Consider the following 22,317-nt stretch of genomic DNA (forward strand, 5'->3'; position numbering starts at 1 on the left):
CGGGCTGTTCACAGCATGTATGTACCACTGTCAATCTGCAGCAACTGCATGAGCACATGACGCCAACATGGACCAACATCCCTGTGGAACGTTTCCGACACCTTGTAGAATGTCACAAAGAATTCAGGCTGTTCTGGAGGCAAAGGGGGTCGGACCCGGTACTAGATGGGTGTACCTAATAATTGACTAGTGAGTGTTTTACCCTGGGTGTAAAAATGTATATACTGTACCAGTCAAAGGTTTGGACACTCCTACTCATTATTTTCTTTATTTTTACTATTTTCTAATTTGTAGAATAATGGTGTTATTAGTTTTGATGTCTTCACTAAGAGTGTGCAAAGCTGTCATATATATATCAATCAAAAATTCTCAGGGCAGTGACTGCGAGAATTGACTGAATAACAAGATATCTCCCATCAGTCTCTCTCCATCTCTTCTCCCCATGTCCCTCTCCCTTCTGTGTTGCTGCTTTGATGAATATTAACCAATTCTACAGGGCCCCATAAATGCTGTACACACAAACGCACGCGCACACACCTCACTGTCCAGAACAACAGGCCTTAACGGAGACCAATACTTTACAACACACAGGACAGATCTGTCCTGTCCAAATCTATACAGACTCGCTCTGACTCATAGCCTACCCTACACAAGTTATGGCCCAAATAAATTGGATAATTCAAGACAACAGCACAAAGACTGAAGAAACTCAGAGTCGTATCACTTTATTCACAAACATACTGATATGGTAGACAGAGAACTCCTTCACCACTGCTCTGAATACAAGCTCAGCCAGCCAGCCAGGGGAACTATTAGTGTGTAACACTACACAGACTGCACACCATAGGGAACTCTTAGAGTGTATCACTTTACAGAGAAACAATAAGTAATCCCTGGAAACTGTAGCCTCTGGGCCAGAGCAGGATGTGAGACTGAAACAGTTCCCTTTTAACCTCACAAACCTCCCACACAGAGGGCACACCACACAGGCCCAATGCCATGAACCTAGGATGGCAGAAAACAGGATTAGGCACAGAGATGTCATAAAGGAGACCAGGAAGTACGGGAGCTAACCATTCTATTCATTTCATTCGCTTCCATTCAGTGGACAGGAGTTCCATTCGCTCCCTGTTCATATGTACTCCTGTTAATAACATCAGACATTAGGAATGTCCCTCTCTAAATGTGCTGATCAAATGTGATCGACAGGAAGCACCAGTATATGACGGGCCTGAGTACGAAGCATGTGCAACCCTGATAAAGCTCCCTGTTTTGTATCATAAAAAAATCTATGAATCTATGAATAGTGGTATCATAATGATTACTTTGGGACTTGATTATTATATATGCCATTTACAGTTATTAAGTGCATCAAGTAAATACTAGTAGGCCTTTAGTTACATTTAAACTACTAAATGACTTAAATGTAAACTATGTGGGAGTGAATCTGTCTGCAGCTCAGCATGTAGTCTTAAGTGTCTATGTGAAGTGAGTAGGAGGCAGACCAGGGCTGCAGGGCAGGAAGTGGAGCTCAGGCATCACCATCTCTTCCGCTACGTTGTAAGGGACGGACAACCACACACTGAGACCCAGATAACTGCTCCTACAGTGTTTCCACACACACACTGAAAACTATTTGGGTCCACAATTAAGTGTTACAGTGAAGGACCCAAATAAGTCAAAGGTCATACATATGAATGTTCTTAAAACCATGGAAACAAAACCTCTTCTTGATGCAGATAAGCTGCTGCTCACAACAGCTGAAAGAGTATCTTGCCAGCTAAAACAGAGCAGTATCTAGCCAGCTAAAACAGAGCAGTATCTAGCCAGCTGCTTGGCTTTTTCTCTGGCAGTGAGCTACATGTCAGACATAGCCTCATATTGATATACAAACTGACGCTGAGTGAAATCCAAGACTGTTGCCAATTGGAACTAAGTGCTGGCACACGTCCGCACACATGCATATGTGCACGCGCTCACACACACTTATTTTTGAGTGGAGATACACACACCTGTCTGACAAATCAAAAGGGAGTTAAGGAAAGGTATCACCCAGCCAAGCTTATCACACAGACAGGACTGATTGGTTCTGCTTTTGATTGATAGGGTCTGCATTAGATTGGGCAGACCCGGTTTGATTGAGAGGGTCTGCATTAGATTGGGCAGACCCGGTTTGATTGAGAGGGTCTGAGGTGGATTGTGAAGCTCTGTCAGACAGGATGTCTTTGATTGACAGATAGATTAATTGATTAGTTGGTAGTGTGTGTGTGTGTACATTTCTATCACTGACATGTCTGTCTCTCAGAGTGTATTATCCCCAGGCCCAGCCATGCAGCAGTCAGTCAAGCCTTCCTCCTCTTCGTCACCATCAGAGAGATAACCCACTGACAGTGAGTTTAAGGAGTGTGTGAGAGTGTGATATGGGAGCTGGGCATATTATGAAGCAGTCTGTTCAGACACAAGCCTACCTCTATCCACTCCATCCCTGACTCCTGTCTGTCTGGGGTGTCTCCAAACCATCAGAGTGGTATACTATGATTAAACTTAGATTTACTCAGGGTTTTCCAAAGCTAGCCAGCTTTAGTCACATTCCAGCTCAGGCTTCATCCGTATTACAACAGTGGATATTGCTTATATGCCTGCTGCTAACTCTAGCAGGCTTGTAACTGTGCATGCATGTCACACGTGTCTGGTGGAAGGCCAAACTTTTCATTGAGACAAGGCTGAAACATCCATCCATGGGCGAGTCAGTGCCACGTCTTCATTTGTGCAAAATGAAAAGAGTTATGCTGCACATTCAGCAGGCTGTGGTGTAAAATAGGCTCGTTGAAGGGCTGTCTTTATTTCATTATAGTTAATAACTTCTTTAGTGTGCTTATCAATACACGAGCACCTTTCCCCCACTCCTATCGATATAATAATCGTATTAAGTTATACACACGTTTTACTTGATTTTATTGGTCTTTAACTCGTGACACTTCATTCAAGATACATGGAGTTAACCCTGAGTAAGCCTGCCCAGGTGCAGGTTAGTTCTGGATTTGTTGCCATAGAAATGTACCTGGCTAAAAGGTGAGCCACTGTCGTGGTACCAGTTATCCCGAGTTGAACTCAGAGTTGACCAAAGTGACCTCGCCAACTCCTCAAACCACATACGTAGTATAGGGCTCAGGACCAGGCCAGCTGTCTAACAACAGTAGTCCCATCTCAGACTGAGGTGTAGGTAACCATAACAATTGTGTGTGTTTACGTTTCTGGCCACACCAATGCAGCCCGAATCATATGCTTATGAAGGGCCCAGCATCACAGCTTGTTGTTGAATGTTCTGTATGTGTCACGGCCTGGCCATAGAGAGGCTTTTCTCTATTTTGGTTAGGCCAGGGTGTGACTAGGGTGGGAATTCTAGTTTCTTTATTTCTATTTCTTTGTTTTTGGCCGAGTGTGGTTCCCAATCAGAGGCAGCCCTCTACCGTTGGCTCTGATTGGGAATCGTACTTAGGTAGCCTTTTCTCCACCTGTGTTTTTGTCACGTTCTGACCTTTATTTCCTGTGTTTTGTAATTAGTTAGTATGGTCAGGGCGTGAGTTGGGTGGGCAGTCTATGTTTGTTTTTCTATGATTTGAGTATTTCTATGTTTCGGCCTAGTATGGTTCTCAATCAGAGGCAGGTGTCATTAGTTGTCTCTGATTGAGAATCATACTTAGGTAGCCTGGGTTTCACTGTGTGTTTGTGGGTGATTGTTCCTGTCTCTGTGTTTGCACCAGATGGGACTGTTTTAGGTTTTCTCACGTTTGTTGTTTTTGTTAGTTATCTCATGTGTAGTTTCTTTATAAATTAAAGAACATGAATAACCACCATGCTGCTTTTTGGTCCGCTTCTCTTTCACCAGAAAACCCTTACAGTTTTGTAGGAAGTTGTTTTCTGTATAGTTTATTTGCCTTACAGAACTGTTCATTTTTTCACTTTGTTCGAGTGTTTTGATCAATAAAAATCATGGACACTTACCACGCTGCGCTTTGGTCCATGCCGTCTGACGAGAGACGTGACAGTATGGCACGTATCCAACTACAGAGTATTGTTTTAGTCAGGGCTTGTTACAGATTATTTAAATTATCATTGTTGTCTTGTCACTTGTTGTCTTGTCACTTCCATGACAATATAGAACCTAGACCTATTGAAACATTAAATCATCTCCATGAAAATGCCATCTTGACAATATACTAATGATCTATATTGCACATCACAGAAATGTGAACTTCTGATTAGGTCGCTGAAAAAGAACTAGAGCATTTACAGAAAGCCAAAACCAGCCTGTTTAGTCTAAGACTTTAGATTCGGTTTCTCTAAACCTGTGCGGTAACACTGGGATTCATTTAGTAATAGCCTTGCATTAACGTGTTTTTACATAGTAAGAACAGTAGCATAGTTTCCATTGCATAGTAGGCCTTGTGGAGTTTACATAAACGGAATAGTGGTCAGTTCCTGTTCCACGTGTAGAAAAACAAACAAAACCGCATATTGCTATAGTAGTACGTAAACAACACCTCAATACAAACAGTGCGGTTACTTTTCTTGTTACAGTATTAGTACTCATGTAGGTCTATAAAGTGTTACCAGAACAGTTTAAATGACAGAGTTGGACAACTTGTTGTGAGGAAAGTAATGATATCCCAGGGACCCAGGCCTACAGAACTGACTATTTCTAGTAGCCTATGCAGCAAACCACTTGATTTTGAAAACACCCAAAAGTGACAACACGGCTATTTGCGACTTCTGTTGAATGGATACAATGTTTAATGTGCGGCCTATGCTAGTTACTTTGTATCTCTAGGCTATATTTCGCAATGTTACAATAACTCGATACATTTTTTCGTAGTACGGCCAAACTGAACTCAGAAGTCTTACTAGACGAGTTATTTTTTTAGCACGACTGTTTCGCCAACATCGAACAGATGGCACAACAAAAGTAATAGCCTAGGTTGCCTACACTCGGCCTACAGCAAATAATATTCATCTGTCAGACAATGTTATTGCTTTAGTATTCCAATGTCCTAAAACGTTACAACACGCAGCCCTTAATATTCAAGCCCAAACCATGCCCAGAGAAGTGTGGTGAACTTTTGTCAGGAGAACTTACCAGCTATCTTCCTCCTTGTCCCTTTTGTGCCTCTTGTTTTCTCCCAGCTGTTGTTGTCCCGTAGGCCTACCTCTAACTTAATTACACAAGTGGCTGAATGTGAAGGTTCAAAACGCCAGCTGTCGTACAGTGTGCATATGAATTTCTTTAGAAAGAGGGCTGAAACTTTCTTCTTTAGTTTCTCTTCCTTTCCTCCCCCACCGCCCCCTTTCTACCAACACAAAAAAGCCACTTCCGCGAACAAATGGTAATGTCATTTGCCTTGGCCGCTAGTGCCACTCAGTTTGTGTGGTTCTCTGCACCTGGCCCGCGGTTGAGCGGCCTTGACAGAAAGGGGTTGCGAAAAACGATAATTTCCCACAATAACAATCCAGCCTACGGTATAACCGAGTAAACTGACATTAAACCACATACACACAGTCTTTATTGAGTCACACATTATTATTTGCATAGTGCAACTGTAATGCCTACGTTATAGGCTACAACTTTCTTGACCGAGGAGCACGAGAACAAACCAGGATAGCAGATCATAATGTTTATGATTGGATCACTGAGGCCAAATAACGTTATATTGTATTTTATTATATTCCGTTATTTTCTATTTTATTACACTCAATTATATTCCACAGTCCTATATTTTATTCTATCCCATTTTTCAATTAAACTCAACAACTCAACTCTATTCAATTGTTTTGCCTGTTCAATAATAGAATAGGCCCTTATTGAATAGTTAAAATATGATAAATAGCCTATACTCTAGATAATTCCATGAAGACCAGTCATTTATGCATAGTGAATACTGTTCAATGGAGTCCTCTGCTGGTAGATACCATATTCGCACACGCACAGCTTAATATTTGTATTTGACAGTACTAGAAAATAAAAACATTTAAATTTATGAGACGATCCAGAGCGATTTACAGTAGTGAGTGCATATTAATTGTACTGGTCCAACGTGTGAATCGAACCTACAACCCAAGCGCCATGCTCTACCAGCTACAAAAGACTGTCTGCATATCTACAAAGGGTACATTCTACCACCTACCTATTGTTTTTCTTATGGTTTATCACACATCAATGTAAGAATTGTAATCTCTGTTGTGGATAGGCTTAAAACACGTGTTTTGCTTGGTCGAGGCTAATATAATAATAATGTTATAATCATAAAATAATATTGTAGGCATACTCCGGGTGTATGTTATCAGGGTCTTGTCTAGAAGAGATAAGGTTGTGACATTTGACATCAAAAGTATTTTTTATTTGAGCTAGTCCTAACTCTTTTCCTAACCTTGACCTAGTTCTCATAACCTACTGCTCACGTTATACTAAACCTACTACGAAAAAAAGTTGTATCCCTTCTAGACAAAACATGATATCAGTGGAACACTGCACACCCTGTACTTCCGCTACACAAATAGCGTGGTCAATTTCCGTCCCACCTTCTTATACAGCTCATTGGCTTTTTGGATTCAGAGATGGCACTTTTACTGCTCCTGATTGGCTCGCCAGAGCCACCCAGTGTTTGAAGGGCATGCAGTTTTGTCGGCTAATACATAACGAGGACGTATGCGACTTTAGGGTAAGCACTTGTCTGTTGATTACACAGGTTATCAAACACATGATTGTTACTATCTATTGTCACAGCAGAGATACATTATAATCAGTAGAAAGTGTATTACGTTGCCATTAAACTAATGATCATGTTTACATTCAGACGTTGCGCAGGGGGTATCTAGCTAGCTGTTAGCCTATGATGTCTAATCAAATATGGTGGATAAATGAAGATATCTTACGCAGGCCGTTTACCTTTGAAAACAGTTGTCATAGTTCCGGTCTGCTTTAGGGTTAGCTGCTAGATCTGGTTTGCTTAGTTCATTGACCTAATATGAACCGTCAAAAAATTTGCGAGTGGGATGTTTCCGTCTCTGGTCCAATGCAATGGTTGTGGATGGGGCTGGCTTGTTCCTCGCCGAGTGACCGTGGTGAAATCACCCTTTACTCTCGATAGGCAGGTGGCTTATAACTACAGCAGACATGTATCTTGAACTTAGACAGCAACATACATTTCAGCCACCATAACTTCATCAAGTTAATGCTTGGATTTCAAATAGAATAGGTTGCTAACTGGACAATAATTTATGGTGAAATCCTGTGTAACACTCCTCTGATCTACCCTCCCGTCTTATGCAAATAAGATGACAAACAGCTGTTCTCCTTATTGGTGTCCAATGACTACATTTTGATCTTATTGGAACAAGCATGTACAGCATTCTCCCCTTCTTTCTCCCTCTACTACTCCATAACTCACCCTCCATGTCTCTCTCCTTCCCTGCCTCCCTCTCTAGTTGTTTCTCTTCCCCCACTCTTTCTGTCTCAGGTCTGGATGCTGCAGGCTGTGTCCAGGCTGAGTAGAGCAGCGGTGCTTGTGAGGCGAGTGGCCGCCCAGGTCCAGGTCACCACTGTAACCATGGCCCAGAATCACCAGAGCTGCGGTACCTCCTGTCAACGGAATGGGGGTGCTGTCACAGCAGCCATCCTCATCATCGGGGACGAGATACTCAAGGTGATACTGGAGATGGGGGCTTGCTACTAGAGGTCGACCGATTAATCCGAGTGTCCGATTAATTAGGGCCGATTTAAAGTTTTCATTACTATCGGAAATCTGTATTTTTGGGTGCCAATTTAGTAGACTTTTTAAATTTTTTATTATAATAATTTTGAAAATACCTTTATTTAACCAGGCAAGTCAGTTAAGAACACATTCTTATTTTCAATTACGGCCTAGGAACGGTGGGTTAACTGCCTTGTTCAGGGGCAGAACGACAGATTTTCACCTTGTCAGCTCGGGGAATCCAATCTTGCAACCTGCCTCTCGTTGCACTCCACAAGGAGACTGACTGCCTGTGAAGCGAATGCAGTAGAATCCAAGGTAAGTTGCTAGCTAGCATTAAACTTATAAAAAACAATCAATCAATCATAATCACTAGTTATAACTACACATGGTTGATGATATTACTAGTTTATCTAGCGTGTCCTGCGTTGCATATAATCGATGATTTAACAAATGTGCATTTGCGAAAAAAGCACAATCGTTGGAGGACTGTACCTAACCATAAACACCAATGCCTTTCTTAAAATCAATACACAGAAGTATATATTTTTACACCTACATATTTAGCTAAAAGAAATCCAGGTTAGCAGGCAATATTATTGGGGCGGCAGGGTAGCCTAGTGGTTAGAGCGTTGGACTATTAACCGGAAGGTTGCAAGTTCAAGCCCCGAGCTGACAAATCTGTCGTTCTGCCCCTGAACAGGCAGTTAACCCACTGTTCCTAGGCCGTCATTGTAAATAAGAATTTGTTCTTAACTGACTTGCCTAGTTAAATAAAGATCAAATAAATAAAAATTAACCAGGTGAAATTGTGTCACTACTCTTGCGTTCATTGTACACAGAGTCAGGGTATATGCAACAGTTTGGGCAGCCTGGCTCATCGCGAACCAATTTGCTAGAATTTTACGTAATTATGACATAACATTGAAGGTTGTGCAATGTAACAAGAATATTTAGACTTAGGAATGCCACCCGTTAGATAAAATACAGAACGGTTCCGTATTTCACTGAAATAATAAACGTTTTGTTTTCGAAATGATAGTTTCCGGATTCGACCATATTAATGACCAAAGGCTCGTATTTCTGCGTGTTATGTTATAATTAAGTCTATGATTTGATAGAGCAGTCTGACTGAGCGATGGCAGTCTGACTGTTACACTGGCAATACTATAGTGCCTATAAGAACATCCAATAGTCAAAGGTATATATACAAATGGTATAGAGAGAAATAGTCCTATAAATACTATATTAACTACAACCGATAACCTCTTACCTTGGAATATTGAAGTCTCATGTTAAAAGGAACCACCAACCACTCATGTTAAAAGGAACCACCAACTTTCATATGTTCTCATTTTCTGAGCAAGGACCTCAAACGTTAGCTTTTTCACATGGCACATATTGCACTTTTACTTCTCCAACACTTTGTTTTTGCATTATTTAAACCAAATTGAACATGTTTCATTATTTGAGGCTAAATGGATTTTTATTGATGTATTATATTAAGTTAAAAATGTGTTCATTCAGTATTGTTGTAATTGTCATTATTACAAATAAGGAAATAAAAATCGGCCGATTTTAATCGGTATCGGCTTTTTTTTGGTCCTCCAATAATCGGTATCGGCTGTGAAAAATCACGATCGGTGGACCTCTACTTGGTACTGAGTGGAATATGCCTGATCTCTGAAAAGAAACTCCTCCCCAAGTCCCTATCTCTTAGGAGTTAGCTAATCTAAAGAGTCTCTCTCCCTCCCTCTACGCCCCCACTCTCTCTCAGGGTCACACGGTGGACACTAACAGCGCCTTCCTGTTGCGAGCTCTGAGGAAGCTGGGAGTGTGTGTCCAGCGTGTCACAGTAATCCCAGACCAGCAGGAGGTCATCTCTAAGGAGGTGGCCCTCCTGGCCCCACAGTACACACACCTGCTCACCTCTGGGGGAATAGGCCCCACCCACGACGACGTCACCTTCGAGGGTGTTGCCATGGCGTTCGAGGAGGAACTGCATGCCCACCCGGAGCTGGCCCGTTTGGTGGAGGAGTTCTTTGGGGTGGTGGATAGGGAGAATGCAGCCATGAAGCTAGCCATGGTCCCCCGCTCGGCCAAGCTCAACTACGGCACTGACCCTCAGACTGGACAGCCACTACGCTACCCACTGGTCAGTGGCTGACTACTGTTAAACAAAAAATATATTTGGGTATTTTTTCCTCATTAGTCCACTGTTGATTACAGTCCCTAAATTCTTTGAATGTTAGCAGTCAAGTCAAGATATTGGACTTTCAAGAAGTAAAACGTCACTTGCCACATCATCATTATGATGCAAAATGCATCATGTGATTCCTTTAACATGTAAGGGATAAACGCCCACGTTCTGTACATTACCTTGGAAACAATGGACGGCAGAGCGGGATGAGGCGGAGCCAACTAGCTACAGCAACACAGTCCCGACCTCTGCAGCCGAATAACAGCAAAGTTTATTTTGTTTAAGCTGTTTATCCCGCTTATACCACATTTGTCAATGAAAACAATACTAAGCACACATTTACCAGTAGAAATAAAATGTTTTTTTTTTATATTTTCACTTATATAAGCAAATTCATACTCCTATTTTGGTTGCTACAGACTCAACCCAGTTGTTCGTTATGATTAGTTCGATATTTATGGACGTGACCCAGTTGTTTGTTCTTTGTCCCGTTGCCATGCTCACTGCCAACGTTCTTATCCCTAGCTATGGCTAACACAGTCACAAACTTTTCAGCCAGAATAACAGCAAAGTAGATGTTTTCTAGTGACTTTCATTTGAGTAAATCGATAACAATGAGCTGGTAATGCCCGACTTTGCCTGGCATAGCTAGAAAAGTTTGCCTTCTCGTCAGGACACCCGACACTGTTCATTACGAGGAGATCGTATTGCATATCAAACACTAGGCTAGAAGCTAGCTACAGTGGGGCAAAAAAGTATTTAGTCAGCCACCAATTGTGCAAGTTCTCCCACTTAAAAAGATGAGAGGCCTGTAATTTTCATCATAGGTACACTTCAACTATGGCAGACAAAATGAGAAAAAAAATCCAGCAAATCACATCGTAGGATTTTTAATGAATTTATTTGCAAATTATGGTGGAAAATAAGTATTTGGTCAATAACAAAAGTTTATCTCAATACTTTGTTATATACCCTTTGTTTAATGCAAGAAACCACTTTACAAAATAAAATGCATTATTATTCCCATACCATTATTACAGAGAATTAAACAAATTATGCTTCCCTCTGCCTATTGGCTAATTATCTTATTCAAGCCGGTCTCAAAACACAACACTGCCCCTTTAAGACAAAACAAGCTCTTTACCTGACTTGCATATCAAAGATGTCTAGACATGTACACATGTTGTGCTCTTGTAGGAAGCAACCACTCCCCCATTGCTGACTACAAATGATCTATAACTGGACTAATAACTCAACTAGCGGAGGATATGAACAAATGTGCACAAGTGGCTAAAGGCAGCTCACACTTTTGATCTCAAAACAAGCTCATCTACTCACGACTGCTTATGCTGTAAACAGTCCAGTTCAAAGTGAATGGCACAGATCCATATATGGAAAACAAAAAGGATAACGCCGCACACTGCTGCTCAGGCTCCCAGGTGATTTTATTCATAACAACGTTCCCTTAAGTCTTCATCGGGCTTCCATATCCCATGTGGGGGTGGAAGGTCCTAAATATAGGGGCAGTACTCAGTGACATCACTTAGTGAAACTGTTTGGGAGCAGTGTGCAGCGTTTTCCATAAATTCACCTGCGAATAGTACCTGGATGTGCGTATGTTCTTCAGCTTTTGTACAGATCCATATATGGCAATGGTCTATTTGCATATAGGCTACTGCTGCTCTGATTGGTTATGCCACAGGTCTGTGTAGAGTAAGGACTGAGTAGTGCATGTCAATTCAACAGAATCCTACTCCGATGCGTTCTGCCTAACAAAAAATCTCTTGCATAGTTATTAGTTTTGGATACTAAGTATGTTGCATTGAAAGTGGCTAATATTGTGTTGATTCAATCACAATTCCCACAGTAAAGGGAAACATTCATAGTGTTAACTAAGTGGGAAAAATTATAGAAAGTTAATTGAAATTCAATTTCGTGCTTTTCTGTGCAGACTGATATTTCTGTGTCGCGCCTGTGCACATGCACAGTTTAGAGGGAACATTGGTCCAGAGAGATTCATGTTCATCACTCACCACGTTAGGTCATCAGATGCTCCAAAACATGTCTCTGCAAAAACAAATCAATGCCAGCTAGCGAAGTTTTTTTTCTTTCTCGTTGGACCTGCGTTTACAGTTTATCCAATTTCAGTTTGTGTAGTTGTTGGTTTAGCTTCCTGTAACAAGTACGGTCTGCATGTGTAGGCGCATATTGCGCACTGATTGCAAGGCGTCCCGATATCTTTTCCAACTGTCCAGTTATCTGGTTTTAATGTCCATTCTAGAATGCCCTTCTAGCCAATCAGAAATGAGTATACTTCAACGCTGTGGTGTAACATAATATCATGTAGAAAACATGAACGTTCTACCTGATGGTCAGTGTCTGAAACCAGGTAAAATATATTTGAATGATAGGAGATATGAGTGCGTTGGAGCCACCGGCTTTAAGAGTCTGGAGATGCTTGATGTCATGCTGGTCGTGGTTCTGACTCCGTCTCTGACATTCCCAGGTGAGTGTGCATAACGTCTACATCTTCCCTGGGATCCCGTCTCTGTTGGAGAGAGCCTTCAACGGTCTGGAGCACCTGTTCGCTGGCTCAGGGACCACCTTCCACACACGAGAGGTGAGGTGACCAACCATCTGACTCCACTACAATACAGTCGACAGGACGTTTTCAACAGACAAACGTCGCTTCACTCCTGGTCGTGGAGACCCACAGGGTGTGCAGGCTTGTGTTCCATCTCAGATTTAACACCTCTGACTCAAGTTATGGACTAATCAAGACCTTGATGAGCTGAATCAGCTGTGTTTGTGCTGGGCTGGAGCAAAGCCTGCACAGGACCACTGCTGCAATGGATGCCTACTATAATGTTATGTATTCCCCGTGTTGTGTTGTAGGTGTTTGTGGATGCAGACGAGGCGTTGATCGCCCCGGTGCTGACCCGCCTGCAGGCGGGCTGGGGGAAGAGGGTGGCTCTGGGCTCCTACCCTGACTGGCTCAGTAACTACCACCGGGTCAGGCTGGTGTTGGATTCAGACAGCTCTGAGGAGGTGGAGAAGGCCCGGGCTCAGCTGCTGGAGGAGATGCCCAAAGGCAGTGTGGTTCCCCTGGTCACGGACCCTGTGTCCATTGCTACTGAGGAGGTCTACACACTGGCCAACAGCGGTGTGTGTGTGTGTGAGAGAGAGCAAAGGAGGGAAGGGTGGTGGAGGGACGGACAGCTAGAATAACCATAAAAAATCAGTGACTACATTTCCCATGATTCCAACTGTCTGTATGAACTCCATCTCCCATAGGCACACCACTGGGTGATAAAGTGGCAAACGCTCTGAAGACCATAGAGACTGCTCTGGATCAGTATTCGGCAGGGGAGATCTGTGTGGGCTTCAATGGAGGCAAAGACTGCACTGCTCTTCTACATCTATATTACGCTGCACTGAAACGGTGAGAGAGAGAGAAGGCAATAGACAGTTTTCTGTCTACACAGAATGAAGGAATGAGACGATATGTGACTTTTAACCCATATTGTGTTCTCCTGTCTGAATTGATTGTTTACTGGGAAAATCTACCTCGTATTTATTCTCTCTCTCCCCCCCTCCCTCACAGGCGGTATCCGGAGGGTAAGGACAAGGTAAAGGCTCTGTACATTCGCATCGTCTCTCCCTTCCCAGAGATGGAGAGATTCCTCCAGGACACAATAAAGAGGTAAGCTATCGGTCTCTGTAGTTAGCGTTAGCATCGCTAGGTCGTTTCCTCAATCCCTATATGCTGCACCTCTGTTAGCTATGTACTTTTTTTTCTGTCCCCAACAGGTCTGTGTATGGTTGTAGCTTGATCTGCATTGCATCTTTGAGTTTGAGCAAAACTCTGATAATAAAATGTATTACAGTATTATTATACAGAGACTTTGGCTCACTATTTAGCAGAGCTCCATCCTGTCTCCCATAGATATGACCTGGAGATTTTCTCAGTGGAGGGCAGTATTCGGCAGGCATTGAGTGAGGTACAGGAGAGGAGGCCGGAGCTGAGAGCTGTGTGTATGGGCACCAGGAGGAGTGACCCCTACTCACACACACTCACACCCATGTGTCTCACTGACCCTGGATGGCCGGACTACATGAGGGTCAACCCCCTGCTGGTGAGACATGATGTTACAATGTTCCCTTTCTGAGCGGGTGAGATATACTTCTAATGCTCTCTCTTATCTCCCCCCTCTTGTCTCCCTCCCTCTCTCTCTCTCTCTTCCTCCCTCTCTTTGTCTCTCTCTCTCTCTCTCTTGTCTCTCTCTGTCTCTCTCTCCCCTTTCTTTCTTGGTTTCTCTCCCTCCCTCCCTCCCTCTCTCTCGTCTCCCTCCCTCTCTCCATCAGGACTGGACGTATCATGATATCTGGTCATTCCTGAGGACTCTATATGTGCCCTACTGTATTCTATATGATAAAGGGTAAGAAGACATACACACCTTAATCAAGCATGTTCTCTGTTTCCTCTCACTGTCTACTCCCCCGTCCTAGTCTCTGACTGAGTCCTCTGTCCGTCTCCTGACAGGTACACCTCATTGGGCAGCATGGACAACACCTGCCGAAACCCCGCCCTCCAAGTGGTGGATGGGAGGGGCGTGAGCCGCTATAGACCTGCCCACCACTTGGAGAATGAGGAAATGGAGCGCGACTCACGTGAATGATGTCACTTCCTTGTTTGTAACGTCATGTCCTGATCTTTTTTCCGCCCTTCCTGTTTGGGGCTCCTGGTAAGAGATGCTTGTAGGGACAGACCTAGGATCAGCATATCCTCCTCAAATCCCAACCTTAACCATTAGACAAAACTGAACATACAGGCAACTTCTGAAGAGAGGAGGGGAGGAAGGACGTGGAGAGTGAAAGAAAGAGGGAACAGATGGAGGAAAGTGGAACAGACAAAGAACCAGAGACTGATCGCAGAATCAGGGAATTTTGAAGGAAAAGTGTGTGTTTCTGAATGGAAAACATGTGCCTGAGTGTATGTCTGAGTGGCTTAGAATCTAAAGATATGGATTTATATGGTTTGTAATAAAATATCAATCTGTCACAAGTTTACTTATTGATTAATTATTGGCAAAAGATTATGAAGGTGCTGATGAGAGAGGGGGAGGGAGAGTAATTATTCTGTTGTACATTTTAACAATATTCCTCTGTTCACGATTTTACACGACAAACACCTTCCTAATATTGAGTTGCACCTCCATTTTCCCTCAGATCAGCTGCAATTGGTTGGGGCATGGACTCTACAAGGTGTCAAACGTTCCACAGGGATGCCATGTTGACTTCAATGCTTCCCACAGTTGTGTTAACTGGATGTCCTTTGGGTGGTGGACCATTTTTGATAAACAGGAAACTTGTGTGAAAAACCCAGCAATGTTGCAGTTCTTAACACTCAAACCAGGGCGCCTGGCACTACCATACCCCGTTCAAAGGCACTTCAATATTTACTCTTGTCCATTCACCCTTTGAATGCACACATACACAATCTGTCTCAAGGCTTAAAAATCCTTCTTTAACCGGTCTCCTCCCCTTCATCTAAACTGATTGAAGTGGATTTAACATGTGACATCAACACAGGATCATAGCTTTCACCTGGTCAGTCCATGTCATGGAAAGAGCAGGTGTTCTTAATGTTTTGGCAGTGTATATTATAGCATATTTGTATACTGCAGTGGAGGCACATGGGAAGTGCTGGGAGACTAATGAGGCGGCGCAAAATTGGCCCAGCGTCGTCCGGATTAGGGGAGGGTTTAGCCCAGCGTCGTCCGGATTAGGGGAGGGTTTAGCCCAGCATCGTCCGGATTAGGGGAGGGTTTAGCCCAGAGTCGCCCGGATTAGGGGAGGGTTTAGCCCAGCGTCGCCCGGATTAGGGGAGGGTTTGGCCCAGCATCGTCCGGATTAGGGGAGGGTTTAGCCCAGAGTCGCCCGGATTAGGGGAGGGTTTGGCCCAGCATCGTCCGGATTAGGGGAGGGTTTAGCCCAGCGTCGCCCGGATTAGGGGAGGGTTTGGCCCAGCGTCGTCCGGTTTAGGGGAGGGTTTAGCCCAGCATCGTCCGGATTAGGGGAGGGTTTGGCCCAGCATCGTCCGGTTTAGGGGAGGGTTTAGCCCAGCATCGCCCGGTTTAGGGGAGGGTTTAGCCCAGCATCGTCCGGATTAGGGGAGGGTTTGGCCCAGCGTCGCCCGGTTTAGGGGAGGGTTTAGCCCAGCATCGTCCGGATTAGGGGAGGGTTTGGCCCAGCGTCGCCCGGTTTAGGGGAGGGTTTGGCCCAGCGTCGTCCGGATTAGGGAGGGTTTAGCCCAGCATCGCCCGGTTTAGGGGAGGGTTTGGCCCAGCATCGCCCGGTTTAGGGGAGGGTTTGGCCCAGCATCGTCCGGATTAGGGGAGGGTTTAGCCCAGCGTCGCCCGGATTAGGGGAGGGTTTGGCCCAGCGTCGCCCGGATTAGGGGAGGGTTTAGCCCAGCGTCGCCCGGATTAGGGGAGGGTTTAGCCCAGCGTCGCCCGGATTAGGGGAGGGTTTAGCCCAGCGTCGCCCGGATTAGGGGAGGGTTTGGCCCAGCATCGTCCGGTTTAGGGGAGGGTTTAGCCCAGCATCGTCCGGTTTAGGGGAGGGTTTATTTTATCAGATCCTTTTTAGCCGACATCTGCACAGCGCTTGTTTTGGCAGGTAGCCTAGCAGTTAAAGCATTGGAACAGTCACTGAAAGGTTGTTGGTTCAGAAAAATCTGTCTGTGCCCTTGAGTAAAGCGCTTTAACCTTAATTGCTCCTTTAAATTGCTCTGGATAAGAGCATCAGCTAAATGACTAAAATGTAAATCCACAAGCAGCTCCTGGCATTACACCTAAAGTTGACATTGTCATTGGCTGCACAGAGCTGAATTAACAGAAATCCCATGCATTGGCTGCACAGAGCTGCATTAACAGAAATCCCATGCATTGGCTGCACAGAGCTGCATTAACAGAAATCCCATGCATTGGCTGCACAGAGCTGCATTAACAGAAATCCCATGCATTGGCTGCACAGAGCTGCATTAACAGAAATCCCATGCATTGGCTGCACAGAGCTGCATTAACAGAAATCCCATGCAGATTTGTTGGAACACTGGAGTGTGAGATGTAGGTTGATCTACACCTTAATTAGGATGATAGAAAACCTCATTTCATTTCATGATTTTTCAATTTGAGCATGTCTATTTCTATATAGCCTACACTTTCTGGTTCTGAACTTCTAACGTGAGTGGGGTGGGGGTGTGGCTTCGTGACAATGATCGCAAGAGCAGCTGTTCACTGTTTTAACTGGTCCATCCCAGTTCCACCTCCAACATGCCAAAACATCAGCTATGCAGGTGTCTGCTATCGCTTGATGTGATTTCATCCATATGGGCCTTAATGTATATGGTGCAATCTAAAAAGAACTATAGCTACTGCAAAGTAGTCTAATCTACATTCAAACAGGCATGCATCTGTGATACCACGACAAAGACATACCCATAGAGATCCTATTAAATTACAAGAGGGGCTATGTCATAAACCCTCAAAGTTCCAGAATATTGTTATATAATTACTGTATAATTAGGCCTACAATTTATGTAGGTTTTATACACATTTTCTGTATATCTTCCAGAATGTATGCAAACAGACCATAAATGTTTCAATGTTTGTTTTCTTGGAAAGCTGTGTGTTATAATATGATGCATTATTCATACTTGTTACATTTACAACTCTTCTAAGTCCAGCTAGTGGATGGCTGTGGATTGATTGCATTGTTTGTATGGAATATTAATAATAATAATTGATGATAATTGAACTTTTATAGTGCTTTTCTTTACAGAAAATAATGTCAGTGCATAAAAAGCTGAATAAGCAAACAACAAATTTAGATGGTAGAGATGGAGATTGAATATTCCTTTGGCTTCGGACGAAAGGCTGGAATTTAAGGCAGTTTGGATTGAAAGGCGGCAGTGTTGCTTCAGGAGAAAGGCTGGGCGGTAAGGCAGTTTGGATTGGAAAGGCAGTGTGGCTTCAGGGGAGGGGGCATCGATGGTAGAGCCAGAGAGAAACAGACAGTCTGACAAACAGGCCTAGAGTGCTTCATCAGTACACCACATCTGCTTCTCTGACGGTCAGTTCCTCCATAGGACCCACTCCTCCGTAGCTACTGCTCCTCCACTGCCCAACATGTAGCACCCACCTAGGTGATGTCACATCTGCTTCTCCTACGATCAGTTCCTCCATAGGACCCACTCCTCCATAGCTACTGCTCCTCCACTGCCCAACATGTAGCACCCACCTAGGTGATGTCACATCTGCTTCTCCTACGGTCAGTTCCTCCATAGGACCCACTCCTCCATAGCTACTGCTCCTCCACTGCCCAACATGTAGCACCCACCTAGGTGATGTCACATCTGCTTCTCCTACGATCAGTTCCTCCATAGGACCCACTCCTCCATAGCTACTGCTCCTCCACTGCCCAACATGTAGCACCCACCTAGGTGATGCCACATCTGCTTCTCCTACAGTCAGTTCCTCCACTCCTCCGTAGCTACTGCTCCTCCACTGCCCAACATGTAGCACCCACCTAGGTGATGCCACATCTGCTTCTCCTACGATCAGTTCCTCCATAGGACCCACTCCTCCATAGCTACTGCTCCTCCACTGCCCAACATGTAGCACCCACCTAGGTGATGTCACATCTGCTTCTCCTACAGTCAGTTCCTCCATAGGACCCACTCTTCCATAGCTACTGCTCCTCCACTGCCCAACATGTAGCACCCACCTAGGTGATGCCACATCTGCTTCTCCTACAGTCAGTTCCTCCACTCCTCCGTAGCTACTGCTCCTCCACTGCCCAACATGTAGCACCCACCTAGGTGATGCCACATCTGCTTCTCCTACGATCAGTTCCTCCATAGGACCCACTCCTCCATAGCTACTGCTCCTCCACTGCCCAACATGTAGCACCCACCTAGGTGATGCCACATCTGCTGAAAAGTTTTAAACTTTTTTGGAATATTATTGGAAGTTAATTAGAACAAATATTTGAATCATTCCACTTAAAATGGCTGGTTGCCTAGCTAGCTACTAAACATAACGTGCAGATAAACTTCAAATTCATTGTTTTACACTACCTTCACATCACACTGGCTTGGACATGGTTGACTGACTCCCTGACCAAAATGGCTGACCTTTTATGGTGTCATAAGACCTTATGTCCATTCTGTTATTCTAATTCCTAATTATATGGAAATATTTGTGCAATTTAAGCAAAACATGCAGAAGAAAGGTTTTAAATACGTCTCTCTCTCACACAGAACAGTTGATTCAGGATGGGACAGCATTCATTTTACAGTAGGTCTAAGATGTAGTTTCAGTGTCCAACCTCACGGGAGCGTTGTTCTCACGTTTTTCATTTAGCTTTTTGATTACAATAAATTACCCTTTCTGTTTTCAAGTGTGACTGAATTCCGGCGTATCGATTCCCCTCTCCCCGCCAAGAGATTAGTCGATGCTCCGGCAGCAGGGATCGATACAGGCCAATCTAATCAAGCGGGTCGCTTACGAGGCCTCCCCAGGCCTCACACAATGTTACAGCATCAATTACCTTCTCTGCACTGTCTCACTCCCGTGTCCCCCAACTTCACTGGTCTGGGTGTTATGGTGTGATGAGATTATTATTAATAAGAGCGACAATAAGATGAGATATTACAATTATAAAGGTAATGGTGTTAGATTGTGGGACTTGATAGGAGATTGTCTGGAATATGATGTAGGTATATTTGGAGTGATTACTTTATATTGGTTAAGATGCTTGTCAATTACAAATGTAGTGTGTGTGTGTGTGTGGCACGTGTTCAGTATGTAATTATTTCAGAGAAGCAGGTGTCCACCTCTTCCCCAAGATCTACCCCATACCCTCTCTCTCCTCCATCCTCATATCCCTCCCTTTCCTTCATCACTCCCTCTCCCCTGCTGACCCTTATTCCCTCTAGTCTTTAATGTTCAACTTTCAGAGTTTACCATCTCATAAACAGGAGCTAGATGGTGCCAATCTTTCCCATTTGTCTGGGATGGAGCCTGCAGATTTCCCATAATGCATATTGCTGAATTTATTTACATTTACATTTACATTTAAGTCATTTAGCAGACGCTCTTATCCAGAGCGACTTACAAATTGGTGCTTTCACCTTATGACATCCAGTGGAACAGCCATTTACACAACAGATGCCATGAAAAACAGATACAACTTGACTTTAGATCACTGTTTATGTGGAAAAGGTGTGAAAACATCTGACAGACTTTGATTTGGTGGAGAGTTATTGCCTTAACGTCTCCAGATGTAAGCCTTCTTCAGATAGTGTTTGTGTTCTATAGAGGAACGTCTCTAATCCAATTGCATGCTGGCTCTCTGTGTAAGAGGAGACGAGGCAGCATGAGACAGCGATTCAGCTCCCCGCCCTGAGAGGGATGCTGAACACTCAGGATGAATGGATTCTCAGTGGTTAGAAATCATCTGGAGGACCGAGACCTTTGGGTCTATGCAAATCACAAAGTGATCGGCATGTAAAGTCAACCAACCAGAATGCAGGAAATGTGATGTTCAGTATCAAAGTGTCACATTTTAAAGGGGATGAAGAGAGGGAGAGAAGAAGAGGGAGAGAGAGCTCTTTGAACCGTCTCATGTGAGGTGTGACCGAGTGTCTAGCTTTGGTTTCTACACATAAAGGTATTCTCATACTCTCAGGTTTGACACAGTTCTGAGTTCACTTAATACAACCTAGACCCCTGCTTGTATTGGGGTACATGAAGGAGTTTCTGAAAAGACTTTCAAACCAGACATCACAGGGTTCACTCAAAGTAAATGCAGCATGGCTTACAGATTCAATACCAGTTTTCTGAAACTGATGAGAAAATTCAAAGATTGGATTTGTGGGGTTCATGTTTTGTACTGAGAACATTAACACAGCAAAATATATCCAGAAGTTGCTAATTGCAACGTCCTTCAGATTGTCACGGCTCAGTGACCGGCCTAGATGGGGCTGAGAAGTCTTTGATTGTGCATGTACTTGAGAACGTCTTCAACGATTGGTCAGTTTGTGTGTAACAGTCCTCCATTGTTCTTGTAAAGACTGAACAAACACGAGCTTTTTGAAGTTATAGAAATGACGTCATGGTAAAAACCACCTTCCGACTTGGTTATGAACACAACATTAGACACTGATCTATACAACTAATTGAAATGTCACTGAACGTGTGTTCAAAGAATGTCTTGCCATTTCTCAGGAAATCAAACTTAAACAGAAAATATCACAACACACCTGTCAGTCTATTAATTCAGCATGATTAATAGTATACCTCATATTTGCTCTAAATAAAGTTAAGCTATTCAAAAACCCACTGGAAAGTCAAATGAAGAGGAAATATTTATAAATGCTCCTAATAGGTTTCAGAAACATCAATTACTGTAATGTGGCTTTAAGAGTTAACAATACAAAAGATCTGATGACGTGGGTGTGGCTGTTTTTATGGATGCACACAACCTTTAATCTTTAAAGAGACGCACCTGAGTATCACCAGTCATACAGCACAACAGAGACGACACACCAACATTGTCTCAGTGATTAGTAAAGATAATCACAAAATAACATTTACCACTTTAGACAAACTAATCCTCCATTGTCCCTGTAAAGACTAAACAAACACATGAGAACTTAGTGAATTTATAGAAATGAGCTCAAGAAAGTTAATTTAATCATATCTGAATCAAGAATCAAATCCAGTTTTCTAGTAAATTCTGCACTTCCATTACTGAATTTATATGAAAATAATGTCATTTGTCCTTGAGTGTTCACACATTCTCAGAAGACCACACAATTCCTGTTGCTCCTACCCTCTACTTTTTTGAACATTTTGTTAAAAATCGCGCAACATTTCAGCGCCCTGCTACTCATGCCAGGAATATAGTACGTTCATATGGTTAGAATGTGTGGATAGAAAACACTCAGACGTTTTTAAAACTGGTTAAATCACGACTGTGGCTATAACATAACGTGCGTTACATCAGAAAGCGCAGGAAAACCTGATCACAGAAAATGGAAATAAATATCCTTGCGCCACTTCCAGCAATTGTTCACAGTGAGCCGAATTAGATAAGACCGAGGATTCAACTCCCACAGCATCCCCATGTTGTCTAGAGTCTTGTGAATTGAATCATCTTTGATTCTTGGTTGAACCGAATCAGGGGAACCACTTACCTCCAGTCTCCGCCCAGATCATTTGGAAGAGCTCTCTCGTGAAATTTTTTCCAAGACGACAGCTAATGATTTTTACATCGCCTCCTGATGATTTTTATCGCTTA

At 43.5% G+C, this 22,317-nt stretch overlaps 2 protein-coding genes across 7 annotated transcripts in view; one reads left to right on the forward strand and one right to left on the reverse strand.

Annotated features, from left to right (window-relative positions):
• LOC115125349 (SHC-transforming protein 1-like) overlaps positions 1-5,422 on the reverse strand; it is a 38,474-nt gene extending 33,052 nt beyond the window's left edge. For 2 of the 4 annotated variants that reach the window (XR_010460461.1, XM_065006996.1), the window contains exon 1: positions 5,138-5,422. The gene's annotated coding sequence lies outside the window, so the exon portion shown is untranslated. The remainder of the gene's footprint in view (positions 1-5,137) is intronic. The other 2 variants (XR_010460464.1, XM_065006999.1) reach the window with 2 other exon arrangements.
• A 1,187-nt stretch (positions 5,423-6,609) lies between these two features.
• LOC115119085 (FAD synthase-like) lies at positions 6,610-15,018 on the forward strand. 3 transcript variants are annotated; one of them, XM_065007000.1, is made up of 11 exons: positions 6,610-6,716; positions 7,483-7,700; positions 7,923-8,066; positions 9,526-9,903; positions 12,455-12,568; positions 12,844-13,111; positions 13,243-13,390; positions 13,553-13,651; positions 13,895-14,084; positions 14,314-14,387; positions 14,492-15,018. In XM_065007000.1, exons 2-11 carry the CDS (start codon positions 7,521-7,523, stop codon positions 14,625-14,627), a joined length of 1,731 nt encoding a protein of 576 aa, XP_064863072.1. In that variant the 5' UTR covers positions 6,610-6,716; positions 7,483-7,520; the 3' UTR covers positions 14,628-15,018. The 3 variants fall into 3 exon arrangements, with proteins under 3 accessions (XP_064863072.1, XP_064863077.1, XP_029503686.1); XM_065007005.1 differs by lacking the exon at positions 9,526-9,903; XM_029647826.2 differs by lacking the exon at positions 7,923-8,066.
• The last annotated feature ends 7,299 nt before the right edge of the window (positions 15,019-22,317 follow it).

Source organism: Oncorhynchus nerka, linkage group LG3 (assembly GCF_034236695.1).
Source record: "Oncorhynchus nerka isolate Pitt River linkage group LG3, Oner_Uvic_2.0, whole genome shotgun sequence".
In the NCBI taxonomy this organism is placed as follows: domain Eukaryota; kingdom Metazoa; phylum Chordata; class Actinopteri; order Salmoniformes; family Salmonidae; genus Oncorhynchus; species Oncorhynchus nerka.